This window comes from Diaporthe citri, assembly GCF_014595645.1.
Source record: "Diaporthe citri strain NFHF-8-4 chromosome Unknown scaffold_20, whole genome shotgun sequence".
Taxonomy (NCBI): domain Eukaryota; kingdom Fungi; phylum Ascomycota; class Sordariomycetes; order Diaporthales; family Diaporthaceae; genus Diaporthe; species Diaporthe citri.
This window is the reverse complement of record NW_025064865.1, coordinates 111,335-126,273: the sequence shown is the minus strand read 5'-3', so window position 1 is coordinate 126,273 and position 14,939 is coordinate 111,335. Positions and strand designations below refer to the sequence as shown.

Genomic DNA, 14,939 nt, shown 5'->3' with positions numbered 1-14,939 from the left:
GTATTCCTGTGAAAACGCCCTTGATAGATTGGCATTCCGCTGTCCTCGGTTGGGTAGAGAGAATATAAACCCGCCACTGGAAAAGCTGCGGAATGGTATCTTGGCTCTTTAATATTGTGCAAGTTGATTTCCCACCAGATTTACCAGGAAATCAGCACAAAAAGCTGGAACTCTAAATATACATTGGAGGTTAACGGGATACTTCACAGAGACTCTTGAGTATCATTTAGCGTGCACCAGGTCAGGGGTTCCCAAAGCAATGGCTTTGTGCGCCGAAGTCACATCTGGAGCCCAGGGTGCAGATGGTGACGCTTTGCGCCGAGCTTAAATGTTCTAGTTCACGCACTTGGCCATGTACCTTCTGTGAAGTACCTCAGTACCGGATGGGAAAGTACTCAGTAGAAACGGCGGCGCCCTGCACCACTCCGAGGATGTAACCTTCCAAGCATAACGTGGTGGGTGGAACATGACTACAGCCGCACCGTGATATCGCGGAAGCGCAGCATCAGGACTATATTAGTATCCACTGCTTTAGACCACCGTGCCATAATACCTCGTTCAAGACATCCCTCCAACTTGTTGTGTCTAGTGCCGGTCACATTTACCTGAACAATTTGGATGACAATGGGCATCCTTGCGGGTGTCGGCCTCGAGGTTGAAGTGTTAGTTAACCACGCCGCAGCAGAAGAGTATCCGTGCCGGCAGGCCAATTCTAATGAGAGCCCGGAGACCACCGCCGTATACCGGCGTTACATTCAGTCCCGGGAGAACGCCGTCTTCGCTTTCCGTTGTGGTGTCAGGGCTGGCGAGTCACCGGCCAGGGATTGGATCAACGGCCCATCGAATGCCATTCTTTTCGAAGTCAATATTGATAACCGCCAGGGACTCGAATCTTTGAAACAGCACGTGGAGGCTGGGGCGCCGTCGGTGACCATCGGGGCCTTGCTAGACAGAGCGAACGATGAGCAGCGGGAGTTCCGTTTCGCTTCCATACCAACGGGTCTGTCTTTCCAACCATTTGCAGAGTTGCCTGCACACTGATGCTCTTCAAAGTCGAGGACAGCTCCAAGGAACGATGGACCCGAGATCTCAACCTTGCCAGGCTTATGGGGACTTTCCGGATCCGAGCCTGGCGTGTCACACGAGCTGGGATAGTCAAGAAGAAGCCGAGGCCGCGACCTTCCAAAGCATCCCAACTCGAGTTCGATGTGCCGCTGTCGGAGAAGGCGCTCACCAAGCTGAGGGAAGATGAAGGGAAGATGATCTCCCACACAGTCAAGTAAGCTGCGATACATCCAACCCAGGTAGCCACGACTAAGACAACGTTGTGCCATCAAGATTGTCGCCTCCCTTGGATCTTGACGACAACTTCCAGGGCCCGTGGATCTCCTGGGACAAGCCAGACCAGCACCCACTGGCAGAGTTTGTATTCCATTACCGCTCTCAAGGTGAAGGATAGAGGCCTTGGTATCTCAGGATTGTTTCTGAAGCCGACGTTGGCCAGCTGACTTGCAACGGGAGCGAATCATCTCAAAACAGGATCGAAGCCGCCCTGGCACAGTGTCTGATCACTCCCCCAGGATACCCAGGCCATCCAGGCCCCCTGCCTGTGGTGGCCATCGAAGGAAAACGCCGGTAGGTCAACAAAAAAACCCAATTGTCACAATGCCTGCTAATGTCAGTATGAGCTCAACCCCGGACCGAAGCGAGTTTCTGGCTCGGCAGAGAAGGACGACTGCGGAGGAGTCAGACGTAGTCGCCCTCACAAGCGACTTAAATCCTCAGTCACAGAGATCATCGATCTAACAAGTGAAGACTAGAAAGTGTTCATGCGTTCTTTCCCTTTGGAATCCTGGGCTCTCATCATTGTGCCTTATCAGATGTTTTGTGTAGCTGATTTAAATTTGACACAGCGGGAATCCTCTACTTAGAGCAAGGAGCTTGACTTGAATTTACTGGCTTTCCATCACTGGCATGGGTATGCTCTGGAATCACCCGTGTCTTTTTGTCTTATTGCAATATGATTGAAAGTCCAAACAAGAGAGGACATACTAGGATCATGCTGCTGCTGGGTCAGTTGTGCCAATAACCGTTGCTCCGTGATGCTTCCATGATTTTCCATTGTGAGTTCTTTCCGCAGTGCCATACCTGGGCCCAGATTATGGCTGGCCGATGGAGTTATTCAAGGGAAAGAGCAGCTGAGGACCCTCTCAAAAAGCATCCACATACATGGGACCATTGTCTTGACAAGGGCAAATGGCAAGTGCTAGTCCACATCTGGAGTTGACCACTTTACATGCCTGTTGACGGACACAAAAGATGACTGCATTCTACTGCATCATAATCGAATCCATCCAGTAGCCAACCAGAGTCCGAACAAGAAGTTTCGCAATGTTTGCTTCCATCCTTTGGGCCCCTGGCTATTTCTATCAGAGTGAATTGAGGCACCGCATCTCGAGTCTTGCCAACCTCCTCATGGACCCAGCTCAGACCGTACGGAGCACAGCTGGAAACCAACATTACCAGACTAATATCAAACATCTGCCTTCCAAACCTTTTCCTTCATCACGCGAAGCATTCGATCCTCGAAAACTGCAGAAGCACAGTCATTCCCAACTCTAAGCGCAAACGATCAATCAATTGCCACACCACTAGTGATTGCCCACAACGACCGCCACGATGTCGATGTACTATGCCGTCCGCTGCCCCAGCTGCCTCTTGACCATCTACACAGTCTTGTCGGCTGAGCGCACCAAAGGTTTCAGCGTTAGGTCGCTGCCTGATGAGAGCCTTGCGTTCTACAACTGTCCATTTCCCCTCTGCGACTACCACGTCCACACCAACCACGATGTCAATCTCTACTCCAACGTCTCAACGCACCAGAAGATATACGTTTCCGCTGGTTTCACCGTGGCACCGCGGACTCCTCAAACCAAGGCCTTCCGTTCGAAATTCCAGGTTGATGCCCTCGCGCTCAAACTTGGCATCACCAAGGATCTGCCGATAAAACCTCTCGTGCCGGAGGCGCAGGCCGGCGACAAGGCGCAAGCCCCCAAGAATCCTGGCGAGAAAGACAGACAAGGCGACACACCCGTCCCGGCAGTGGCTCCAGATGTACGTGTCCCACGCAACCACGCATTACTGTCAAACTTGGCTGACTGTTCAGACCCCACAAAAGAACAAAACCACCCGTGGGCAGAGGTGGGCGGCCGCCGAGATGGAAAAGGCCAAGCGCATGACCAACGAGGGGCGTAGCAACGACGAGATCGCCAAGGTATGTCTTTTGTGATTTCCCCGCCCCTCCCCCCTAAAGCGCGCCTGACTTCCTGGTGTCCAACTGACCCTATTTCGCCCTCTAGGAGATGGAGCGATCGGTCTCCGCCGTTAAGAATAAGATCGCTGCCATGCGCGACAAGGGAGAGCTGCCAGTCCTCGCCACGCCGCTTAAGAGGAAGAGAGACCCGACCGGAGTCGATGATCGCCCGACCTATGCTACTTAGCTCAGTGGCTCCATGGGCGGGCTGGAGGCATCACTTGCCAGGCTGGACGCAGCACCACTTGCCAGGCTGGACGCAGCATCACTTGCCAGGCTGGACGCAGCATCACTTGCCAGGCTGGACGAGTGGAGGAGTTCTGGCGACGCCTCTCTGTCGAAAAAGGAACACAACGACGGCGCGGCACCGGCTCTGCCGCAAAGCAAACATTGATGACCGTATGAACGAGACCGAGAATGGCGACGAGGTTGAGGGAGGAATTCCAGGGTCGTTCCTCATGACAGGTTGGTCAGGAATTGGTCAAGGAATATGGCCTCAGAGAAGCATGACCGTGTTCTCAAGGCCCGGGAAAACCTGTCCATTGTAACGAAGGCGATATCCCAAAGGGCGGCATCTCGATTGTATTCATTGGTGCGGCACATTTTCCAGCACGTTCCACTAACAAGCAGCCCCACGGGCTGGTGTCATGCCACTTTGCTCATATCATGATTAACAGGTAAAGAGACACCGAGATAGTACATTTAATGAGCAGCACTTCCGACCTGCACTTCGAGGAAGACGCATAAGACGAGTTCGTGGGCTCCTATGCCACTTGCAAAACTCTGGCTGAGGCTTGGACATGCCGAGGGGAAGGGGGCGCATGCGTCGTTCTATGCGCCGTTCCAGCGTAGGCGTCCACTCGAGGTCGGCAACGGTGGTGGCTGGGTAGAGGATATCTCGGTGTCCTCGTCGTCAACGCGTCCATCAGCGTGGGTATATTGCGGCATAGAGTACAATCTCGTACAAGCCCCTCCTTGCCACCGTTCCTGGCTCTTCTTGGTACATGCGTATATGTTCGTCAGGGCGGCTTCGCGGGTCTATGTGGCCCATGGCCATTGCTCCTGAACACGTCTTACATCCCACTGGCACCTCAGAAACCCCGCGCCTCCAGCCATTTCTGCACCTTGTCCGCGTGGAAGCCCTGCAGAAGCCGTTAGCTCGTCGCCCGCCACTCCGTATGGCCTGTGGCCGTCCAGGACGGAACAAGGCGACCTACCTTTATTTTTACATGACCGGTGACTGGATTTATTTTGACGTCGTCTCTTGGGAACTGCAACTCCTCGACAATCTCGTCCCTCAGGGCCCGAGCATCCCCCACGATCTTCTTGACCACGGTCTGTTTTTTCGTGCCTCCGGCTCGGGCGTCATTGTAGACGGAGAGGTTCTTTGTCGGTGTGCGCTCGACGAGATATGTCAGTTGCTTTCGCTGTGGTGGAGTGGCCGTGGAGGATGCTGGAGACGAGGGTGGAGGCGTAGAAGGGGTTTGTGAGGTTGATGCTGCCTCGGTGGTCAGGAAGCGTGCTGAGGCGACGAAGGAGGGTCGGAAGAGCAGCCGGCTAGGGGCGGCCGTGGCCGTTCGGATTGGTATTTGACGGAGCATTGTGGATGTTGTTTCTGTTCCTCCTCCGTTGCGCTGCTAGAGAATCGACAGTGATTCCTGGGAGAGTCGTCGTCTCCCGCAGTGTACGGTAGATCTTTTGGAGGTCGTCGCCAAAAAATCGCTGTTGGCGGCAGGCAAAGGTATCCAGGAACGGCGCATAGCTCAATGGCTTGGAAGCTGCACTGGCGCAGAATGACTGAGGGACTTGGGTACATGAGTACATGGGTGCAAGGATACTTCCAGCCGGCTTCGGCAAAACAAATGGGCGTGCTGGGATCCTGCAGCCAATGGCGCAAGCCTGGGTGGACCCCACGAAAAAGAGCGAAGAGACAGGAGGAGGGAACAACGAATTTTGGGTGACAAGCCCCGCCAGACGAACGAACGAACACCGACCACCCCCTTCACGGACGGCCAGATCAACAGCTGGAGAGCCTCGCAGACTGACTCCCCTCTCTCCCATCCCACCCCGAGCTGCAGTCGACAGGACCCCTCCTTCCCCTTCTACCACCAAAACCATCGAGCCCTTTTCCCCTCGCCCGACCGACGCGACAGGCAGAACCAAGATGGAGGACACCACCGTCGCCGAGTACGACCTGCTGCCGACGCTTGTCACCAAGCTCGACAGGCACCTCATCTTCCCCCTCCTCGAGTTCCGTCGCGGCCAACTGGAGAACGAGGATGGCGTCTCCAAGGACGAGGCCAAGTCGAGGGAGCTGCTCAAGGCCACCTACGAGCTGCTGAACAAGACAAACATGACCGACTACGTCGCCAACCTGTACTGCGACCTCGAGGGCCTGCAGGACCCACCAAAAGAGTTCGCCGACAAGAGGCAAAAGGTCCTCGACACCCTGGAGAAGTATGAGGACACCACAGGCAAGATCCAGGAGCTGCTGGGAAGGGAAGATGTCGTCACAAACCTGCGGAGCGACAAGGTTGCCAACTTGGAGTTCCTTAAGAAGGAACACGATGTACGTGCCACACGGCCCCTTTCTATGCTACGAACCAGCCACGTTCCTGGCGGATGGGGAGGCTGGTAGGATAGCCGGCAACGCGCGACCGACGCTGTCGCTGGCACGGAGCACAGTCCTAGCATGATGGTGTTGCGCCGCTGGTGGTGCTGCCACGCCCGCCCCCAGACAAGGCCGACGTGCTACACGCGAATGACTCGAATGCTGACACGGCGATGAACAGGTGACGATCGAGATGGTTAACGCCCTTTACGACTTCGGCAACTTCAAATACAGCTGCGGTGACTACGGCGGATCCGCGGATCTCCTCTACCAGTTCCGTGTCCTCTCCACCGACAACGACAAGGTTTCGGCCGCGACATGGGGCAAGCTCGCCTCCGAGATCCTCTCCACCAGCTGGGACACGGCCCTTGAGGAGCTGATGAAGGTCAAGGAGAACATCGATACCAAGCTTTTCAACAACCCCCTCGCCCAGCTGCAGCAGCGCACATGGCTCATCCACTGGGCCCTGTTCCCCCTCTTCAACAGCGACACCGCCCGCGACCCCCTTCTCGACCTCTTCTTCTCCCCCGCCTACATCAACACCATCCAGACCTCCTGCCCCTGGGTGCTGCGCTATCTGGTCGCCGCTGTTATCACCGGCCGCGGCCGCTCCCGCAACTCTGGTGTGCAGCAGAAGCAGCTCAAGGACATCGTTCGCATCGTGCGCCAGGAGGCCTACGAGTACACCGACCCCCTGACCGAGTTTGTGCGCGCCCTCTTCATCGACTTCGACTTCGAGGATGCGCAACGGCAGCTGAGCCGCGCCGAGGAGGTGCTGCGGGCCGACTTCTTCCTGGCAGGTGGCGTGGACGCATTTGTGGATAACGCGAGGCATCTGATCTTCGAGAGTTACTGCAAGATCCACGCCCGTATCGACATCAAGGGCCTGAGCGCGACGCTGGGCCTGAACAACGAGGCGGGCGAGAAGTGGATCGTCAACCTGATCCGCGACACACGGTTGGACGCCAAGATCGACTCGAGCGAGGGTACGGTCGTCATGAACCACCCACCCAGCAGCGTCTACCAGCAGGTGATCGAGCGGACTAAGGGAGGCTTCTTCAGGACGCAAGTCCTGAGCGCGGCGGTGGCGAAGTAATCAGGGCGTGGAGACGAGGGGAACTCAAGAGCATGGCAGGATGATGGCATGACCAGGCTTTTGACATTGATCGGTTGGAGCTTTTGTGCGTTGTATTCCGAGGTACGGGCAAAAGGCAGGCGTTTTAGGGAAGGGTTGGCCTCCCCTGGGGATTTCCGAATAGGGGCCACGATTGTCGAAATGAATAGACAAAATACCTCTTCAGCATCCCGAGGGCCCTGGCTTTCGGTCCTCGTCTTGTGCCCAAGTGCTGCAGCTGCAGCTCTCGACATGCGCAGAACAGGCTAGGTGCCAAATACCGCCACAGCAAAATTCTACATGCATGTTCATGGGGAGCTACAGATGCTGCAGACCAACTGGAAGGGTCTTCGAGACTGCAGATGCTGACCACTGGAATCTGGAGTATCACTAGTCGATGTGCGAGCGCATGATAGCTGAGCGCCCAACTATTCATCCTTTGGCGTGACTTGCCAGTGTAACATTCCCATACAAGCTGCACTTTAGAGTCCTCCCAGACAGTTGCCCATCGGTGACCGTGACCACGCCTTTTTACCCTATTCTCTTCGACGGGGCTCAAGGAGACTGACAGTCTTTGCCGAACGTCGTCTGTTCATTTCCCTACACTCATCACCAGACGATAGCCAGGCTCACGGAAGACGGCGCACAAGACAAAGATCCAGTTAGTTCACTGGCTCAAAATGACTGCCAGCCTCAGAGGGAAATTGTACAGCGAGCACGGCTATGGTCAACATTGAGGTGCAGGGGAGTCGAGTGGACACCTCGATGTGTAACTGGAAAACTATATCTGTGTGTAGGAAGACACCTGGGCATGTCCATGAATAACATCTCGAATCATTAATGGAAATCAATATCAGCTGCTTGTAATCCTACGCTGCCCCCAGCCCTCACACCTGCTCTGCAAGATCCCTTGTCGCCCCTACACTACCTCCGGCAACGGGAACAAAGGATGTCATGGTTTGGGGCTGTTCTTCCTTTCCTCCATCTTGGATCACGCCATAACCACCGCCTCCAGGCGTTTCAACCACCAGCCTGTCGCCAGCGTCAGCCTTGATCGAGTTCTTGCCTCCGATATTAATGCGCCGGCCATCCCTCTGGACCCAGGTATTACGACCCCGGCCTCCCTCACCGCCCCCTTCCATGCCGTACGGGGCGAAGCTCCTCCGCTCAGATGGGATGGACGCCGACATTGGGACCCGGGAGCCGACGTCGCGGATGACGCCCTCGCCCCCGCGGTACGCCCCCTGGCCGCGCCGCTCCCGGTCCTGAGGCAGAAGCGGTGCAGCACGACGGGGTATCTGCGCTCGAGGGACTCCGGGTCTGTGATGCGGGTGTTTGTCATGTTGGTATGGACACCGCTGGTCCCGTGCCACGAAGGGCCGGCCCCGCTGCCGCCGGCGATGGTCGCGTAGTACCCGAAGCCGCCCTCGCCGTCGAGGCCGAAGGTGAGGTTGTTCATGCAGCCCTGGCTGGCGGCGCAGGCGCCGAAGGCGCGGAAGATGACGTCGACGATGCGCTGCGAGGTGAGGACGTTTCCCGCGCACACGGCGGCGCGGTGGCTCGGGTTTGAGTAAGGAATGCTCCGGGGTGACGAGGGTCATGGGCCGGATGCAGCCGTGGTTGAGCGGGATGTCCGAGTCGACCATGCAGCGGAGGGCGTAGATGACGGCCGAGTTGCAGATGGCCTCGGGCGCGTTCCAGTTGCCGTAGACCTCGGGCCCCGTGCCGGTGAAGTCGAAGAGTGCGGAGCCCGAGTCGGCGTCGATGGTCACCTGGAGCTGTATTGGGGTCCCGTCGTCCATGTGGTCTATGGCGTGCAGCCCGGAGCCCTGGGTCTTTACGGCGAGCTTCTTGAACAGGTTGCGGATGGCCAGTTCGGCCGAGTCTTGGATGGCTCCCATGTACATCTGTTGTTAAGTCGAGCAATGTAAGCCGTGGGCCATCGAATGGAAGGGAAGATGGCATTGTTTATGGAGAGGCGCAAAGACTCATCATACCTGGACGACATCCATCGTATATTCCTCGATCAGTTGACGAACCAGCCGTATGCCGGTGTGGTTTGCCGCAACCTGGGCCTTGAGATCCGTCACGTTGTCTTGGAAGCACCTGGTTCCGCTTGTACCAGGCATCTTGGCCGGCTCCTCGCACAACAGGCGCTGGAGTTCTTTTTCTGCAAATACGCCGTCGCGTACAAGCAGGAAAGAATCGAACACGGCACCCTCCTCCCACAGGAACTTCGAACTTGGGGGCATGGAACCGGGACGGATACCACCGACCTAAAATTTGTTGTTAGGGGACTCCATCATGGAACAGAAAACAGATTGGTGGCGCTTACATCGGCGTGGTGGCCTCGGGACGCAGCCCAAAAGACGATTTCTTTGCCTTGTGCGTCAAAAACGGGCGTGACAATGGTCAAGTCCGGCAAGTGTGTACCACCAAAGGCTAAGATGCCGGCAATGTTAGCAATTCTTCTGAGGCCAGCCGAATCCACTGGAAATACATGTGGGGTCTCTGGAACTCGCCGGGAGAGTTGGAAAGAACGACATGGCCATCTTTCAGCCTGCCTGCCCAGTTCTTGATCTGGGATTTGACGGCAAAGGCCATACTTCCAATCATGGCCGGAACGTGAGGCGCATTTGCAACAAGGGAGCCATCGGGCGTGAAGATGGCGCAGCTGAAGTCCAGGCGCTCCTTGATGTTGGCGCTGACGCTGAAGTTCTGCAGCACCCTTCCCATCTGCTCGGCCACGCCCATGAAGCGATGGCGGAAGACAGACAGGGCCACTGGGTCGAGCACGGCCGTGCTGATATTGTGTGCCTGTGGTGGGCTGACGTCTACCACAAGCTTATCGCCTACGATGTGCGCGGTTGAGCTGGGCCCTACCAGCAGAGTCTGCGTCTTGTCTACTACCAGGGCCGGCCCATGGATGACCGTGCCGACCGCTATCGAGGCAAAAAGGTACACAGGTGTATCGGCCCATCCAAGAGAGCTGAAGTATACTTAATTCACCGAGGAGGGCTTTGGCACCACGGCAGGGCTGTCAGACGAGTTGAGCTGTGGGGCGTGGATACTGATGCCAGCGGTCGTCGTCTCGAAGATATGGTCCAGCTTCCCGTCGTAACGGCTCACATCGGTGCTCGTGCCGCCCATGTCGAAACCGATAGTGGGCACCTTGTCGGCCTCGTCGTAGCATGTCTGCGAGTATCCCACCACGCCACCAGCGGGCCCGGAGAGGATCGAGTGCAGGCCTCTCAGTGTTGAGGCCGGCACGAGACCACCGTCCGACTGCATGAACTCGAGCCTGGCGCCGGACTGCTCGAGGCCCGGGAAGCTGGCTGAGAACTGGCTGAGGTACTTCTTGATAGCCGGGGTGAGGTAGGCATCGACGACGACCGAGTTCCCCCTCGGCACCAGCTTCGGCCGCTGGGAGACCTGGTGCGACAGCGTGATGTGTTCGAAGCCGACCTCGCGGGCAAGCTCTGCGATCTGGAGCTCATGGCGGGGAAATATGTACGAGTGCATCAGGCAGACGGCAATAGACCGGAACCCCTCGTCGTAAATCCTCCTCAGATAATCGCGCGTTTTCCCGGTGTCGAGGTGCTCGACGACCTGGACTGTCTCGCCCGAGGTCCCGACGACAGTTTCCAGCGGCTCAGGGGGCTCCAGCCTCATCGTCCGCAAGTCTGAGTCCGCACATGACTGGAGGACGGCCCGCTCGTCGACTTCGAAAGCATCCGAGTACAGCGGAGACGGCCGCCTGATGGCGAGGTCGAACATGTACGGCCGGGACTGGTTCCCGATCTGGAGCACATCCTTAAAGCCGCGGGTGACGAGGAAGGCTGTCCTCTCACCCTTACGCTCAAGCAAGGCATTTGTAGCAACGGTTGTGCCCATACGAACCCATTCTGCGATCAGCGTTAGCATAAGTGCCCATATTATCCCGCTACCGTTCTCGAAGTTAGATCTGGTGCTTACCGACGTCCTTCAAGTCCAGCTTGGCTCCTCGTGGGATCGCCTTGCCATAGAATCTCTCCAACACCAGTCTGATAGCTTCAGTGGGCGCATCTGGGTAGTTGCGCGGGTCCACAGACAGGATCTTGATAACGATATCTTCCTGGCCTGTGATGACGGCTACGCAATCCGTAAAGGTGCCGCCGCGGTCTATGAGATGGGGGTGTTAGGAGACCCTCTCGTTCACGCCCTCTAGTTGATCTAGGCACCTACCTATGGATATCCGGATCGGTCTTTCTAATGTTGGGCCAGCCATGGCAATGTTGCTAATGTTCTTGCAGCAAGACAGTTGTACTCCAGTTCTGACAGGAGCATGTTTGGCTCCATGTCCCTATGTATGGATGGGCTGGCCTACATCATATCCGACAGTCAAGCTACCCCCGAGATCGTTGTGCCTGCATGACTGACTGGCTGGAATCACAACGCAGTGGGAGCACCACCCGGGCACTGCTACGGCTGTTTGTGGAGACCTTTTAGGACAGGGAGACGAGACACTGAGGCGTCATCGAGTTCAATCGATTGCCCAAGTGACTAATGGGCCAGTCCGAGATAAGGTGGTTCCCTTGTTGTCCTGAATGACCCCGGGGCTTGGCAAGTGCTTGCTCGTAGACCAGGGCATATATGTGGAGGTGGAGGTGAGTGTGTATGTGATGTACGCGAGACCCCTTGTGGAGTCGGCAACGTCTATGCATCTACGATTAGGGACGGGCAAAAGAGCTATCATACGACTGATTTTCCTTTACAGCTGGAGCTCCGCCAGCAAGATGCCATAATTGCTCGGAAAATAGAACTCATATTGTAGGAAGCCAGTAAAGCCACCTGCTGCAAATTGCAAGTAGTTCTGGAGTATCAACCGCCCACACCCTTTAATACTCTATCACATCGTCCTATTCAATATTCTTCAACTTCAGTGTATGTCTGTTGTGTCATCCCACGACAACTCTGAAAAGACTCAACATTTACACGAACCCACTCCGTGCCTAGAAACTGGACACGAATAAGCTATGGGTTCCGTCGACTACACCCCGGACATGGCCGCCGCCAAGCCCGAGTCCCAGGTCCTTGAGAAGCCTAGCCGGAGCGGAAGGAAACTCCGCATCATCTGCCTGGGTGCCGGCGCCAGTGCGCTCAACCTCGCCCACGAGATTGACATAAGCCCTCTGGACCTCGAATTGGTATGCTACGAGAAGAATCCTTCCATCGGAGGTTCCTGGTATGAGAACATGTACCCTGGGTGTGGCTGCGATATCCCTTCCGTGAACTATCAGTTCTCATGGGCTCCGCCCAGTGAGTGGACGTCCTTGTGAGTCCGCTCCTTCCTGTGTCCAGATATTCCGTGCGGACTTGCGAAGGTGAAGGTGAAGGAGAACTGAACCTGGTCTCTCTTGAAGCTATTCAGGCGCCCCGGAGACCCTCCAGTATTTCAAGGATGTGGCGGAGAAGTTTGACTTGAACAAATACATACGGCTAAACCACAGAGTGGTGGGTGCCTACTGGAACGAGGAGGATCAGATGTGGCACGTCAAGATCCAGAAGGGCGACGACCCTGATGCCATCACCGAAGACAAAGCCAACATCTTTGTCAATGCCAGTGGAGTTCTGAAGTATGTTGACCCGTCTCACACTATTCAACTATTCGAATCACTAGCAGCTTCTGATGAGTTCTTTTCGTATGACTAACATGAAAGATGCCGCTGCTGAGCAAGCGTCCATGGCCATGGATGGAATCAGGTACCCTCACCGTTTCTCTTGCCATCTTGTATAAGATGTTTCTAAGTAGTTGTTTGCCATTGACCTCTCATAAACAGGTGCGCTTCTGTACCGGCCAGACTGGGGGCAGGTAAGCGGTTTAAAATGGGGAGGGGAAGTTGGACCGTTTAGATTTTTAAATGGTTTAAAATCCTTAAGCGGTTTATTAAGCGGTTTAAAGGGGCTTAAATATTTAAAAGGAAGGAATAGTTAAAAGAAGTAAATAGCCTTGGAAAGCCTTAAGATTAAACTTATTTAAAAAAAAAGAATTAAATTTTAAGCTATATTTTACCTCTGCCTTTGCCTTTACCTTTGCCTTTTACTTTTGCTTTTGCTTTTATATTTAAAGCTTCTTTTTAGAATTCCCTTTCCTTTCCTTTTGCTTTGCTAATTAAGTTAATAATATAAAAGGAATAACTTCCTCCTTTTACTTAAATAATAAATAAATTATGCTAAACTTACTTAATATAGTTTACTAATAAGTAGTGAATATTAATAAGTAGTGAACTTTTATAACTTTACTTAACTTTAGCTAATATTAGCATTACCTTAAGGCTAATAAATAAATAAAAAGTTAGTATTAATTAATATTAACTACTTTTAATTCCTTATTTTTAATTAATTTAATTAATTTAAAGTAATTAAAAGTAATTATATTAAAGTTTAAAGTAATTAACTTTTAATAAAGAGGTTTTATTTTAATATTAATTATATCTTAGTTTTTTATATTAATTTTATTTTAATTTATTTATTTAAATATTTAATATATTAAAAATTAATAATTATTAATATATCCTTTATTTAAAGAAAATAAAATCCTTTTAATTATTTAAATAATTTAAAAATTTAAAAAAAATAATATAAAACCCTTATTTATAATTTAAGCCATTAAAATCTTTTATATCTTTAAAATTATATTTTATTATAAGATAAATTAATAATGCTTTTATAAAAAATTATGCATTAATATATATAAACTTAATTAAATTAAAAAATAAATACTTATTTAATATATTATTAAGTAAAATGCTTAAGGATTTTTTTTATAATTTCTTAATATAAAAAGTATAGCTAACTTTTTATTAATATTATATAATATTAAACCTATTAATAAGCATTAAGCTTAATGCTTTATAAATTTATAATTTATCTTTAAAATTAAGTTTAATTATTTTTATAATTATTAAAGGGCTTTTTATAAAAATTTAAAGATTATTAAAAATTAATTTAAGTTATTTTATAATATAATAGCTAAATATAAAATTATAAATAATAATTTTTATAATTTTAATAAAATTAGCTTTATAATAAATATAATTATTATATTAATAATAATTATATTTATTAATAAGTATAAAAAGGTTAATGTAATTTATTATTAAATAATAAATATTATTAAGTAATAGATTTTTTTAACTTTACTTAACTTTTATTAATTATAATATTATATTAAGAGAAATAAATTAATAAAAAGTTAATATTAATTAATGTTAATTATATTTAATTCTTTATTTTTAATTAATTTTATTAATTTAAAAGCATTAATATAAATATAATATTAATTTAAATAAATTAACTTTTAATAAGAAATATATATTTAATATTAATTAATATTAATTATATTATTAAAAATATAATTTATTATAAATTAATAAAATAACTATATTTATATTAATTAATATTAATTAAATTAAATTTATTATAATATAATTAAAATTTAATTAATTAAATCTTTTTTTATTTTTTTTATAAGTTTTTATATTATATTTAATTTTATTATAATTATTATATTATTATTTAATTAATTTATTATAAATTACTTTTTTAATATTATTATTTATTTTATTAATTAGCTACTTTTCCTTTTATTTCTTTTAAATAAAAGCTTAAAATTCCTTAATAATAAGTATTTTTTAAGCTATATTTAAGTTTTTTTAACTTTTTAATATTTAATAAATATTATATTAATATTTTTAAAAATATAAACTTAATGTTTTAAAATAATAAGTTTATTTATTATTATTTATATATTTTTTATTATTTAATTAATAATTTTTATAATTAATATAAGAAAGCTTTTTTAATAAATAAAAATCTTATTTTTAATAAAATTTAATTATTAAATAATTTATTAAGCATTT

General features: G+C 50.0%; 6 protein-coding genes across 6 annotated transcripts; 4 read left to right on the top strand and 2 right to left on the bottom strand.

Moving 5' to 3' along the window:
• Nucleotides 1–624: 624 nt before the first annotated feature.
• On the top strand, nt 625–1,283 carry INS49_007461 (uncharacterized protein; the record flags this gene model as incomplete). Its single annotated transcript, XM_043168226.1, has 2 exons — nt 625–1,000; nt 1,054–1,283. 2 exons carry the CDS (start codon nt 625–627, stop codon nt 1,281–1,283), a joined length of 606 nt encoding a protein of 201 aa, XP_043016902.1.
• A 1,396-nt stretch (nt 1,284–2,679) lies between these two features.
• INS49_007460 (uncharacterized protein) lies at nt 2,680–3,500 on the top strand (the record flags this gene model as incomplete). Its single annotated transcript, XM_043168225.1, has 3 exons — nt 2,680–3,114; nt 3,167–3,274; nt 3,360–3,500. 3 exons carry the CDS (start codon nt 2,680–2,682, stop codon nt 3,498–3,500), a joined length of 684 nt encoding a protein of 227 aa, XP_043016901.1.
• A 904-nt stretch (nt 3,501–4,404) lies between these two features.
• On the bottom strand, nt 4,405–4,914 carry INS49_007459 (uncharacterized protein; the record flags this gene model as incomplete). Its single annotated transcript, XM_043168224.1, has 2 exons — nt 4,405–4,455; nt 4,531–4,914. 2 exons carry the CDS (start codon nt 4,912–4,914, stop codon nt 4,405–4,407), a joined length of 435 nt encoding a protein of 144 aa, XP_043016900.1.
• A 563-nt stretch (nt 4,915–5,477) lies between these two features.
• On the top strand, nt 5,478–7,020 carry INS49_007458 (uncharacterized protein; the record flags this gene model as incomplete). The annotated part of the gene is made up of 2 exons (XM_043168223.1): nt 5,478–5,882; nt 6,106–7,020. 2 exons carry the CDS (start codon nt 5,478–5,480, stop codon nt 7,018–7,020), a joined length of 1,320 nt encoding a protein of 439 aa, XP_043016899.1.
• A 905-nt stretch (nt 7,021–7,925) lies between these two features.
• On the bottom strand, nt 7,926–11,305 carry INS49_007457 (uncharacterized protein; the record flags this gene model as incomplete). The annotated part of the gene is made up of 9 exons (XM_043168222.1): nt 7,926–8,303; nt 8,327–8,554; nt 8,583–8,945; nt 9,036–9,314; nt 9,374–9,480; nt 9,645–9,882; nt 10,048–10,943; nt 11,014–11,199; nt 11,263–11,305. The coding sequence occupies 9 exons, from the start codon at nt 11,303–11,305 to the stop codon at nt 7,926–7,928; spliced, it is 2,718 nt and encodes a 905-aa protein (XP_043016898.1).
• Nucleotides 11,306–12,053: 748 nt separating this feature from the next.
• Nucleotides 12,054–12,729, top strand: INS49_007456 (uncharacterized protein; the record flags this gene model as incomplete). The annotated part of the gene is made up of 3 exons (XM_043168221.1): nt 12,054–12,262; nt 12,338–12,352; nt 12,441–12,729. 3 exons carry the CDS (start codon nt 12,054–12,056, stop codon nt 12,727–12,729), a joined length of 513 nt encoding a protein of 170 aa, XP_043016897.1.
• Between the last annotated feature and the right edge of the window lie 2,210 nt (nt 12,730–14,939).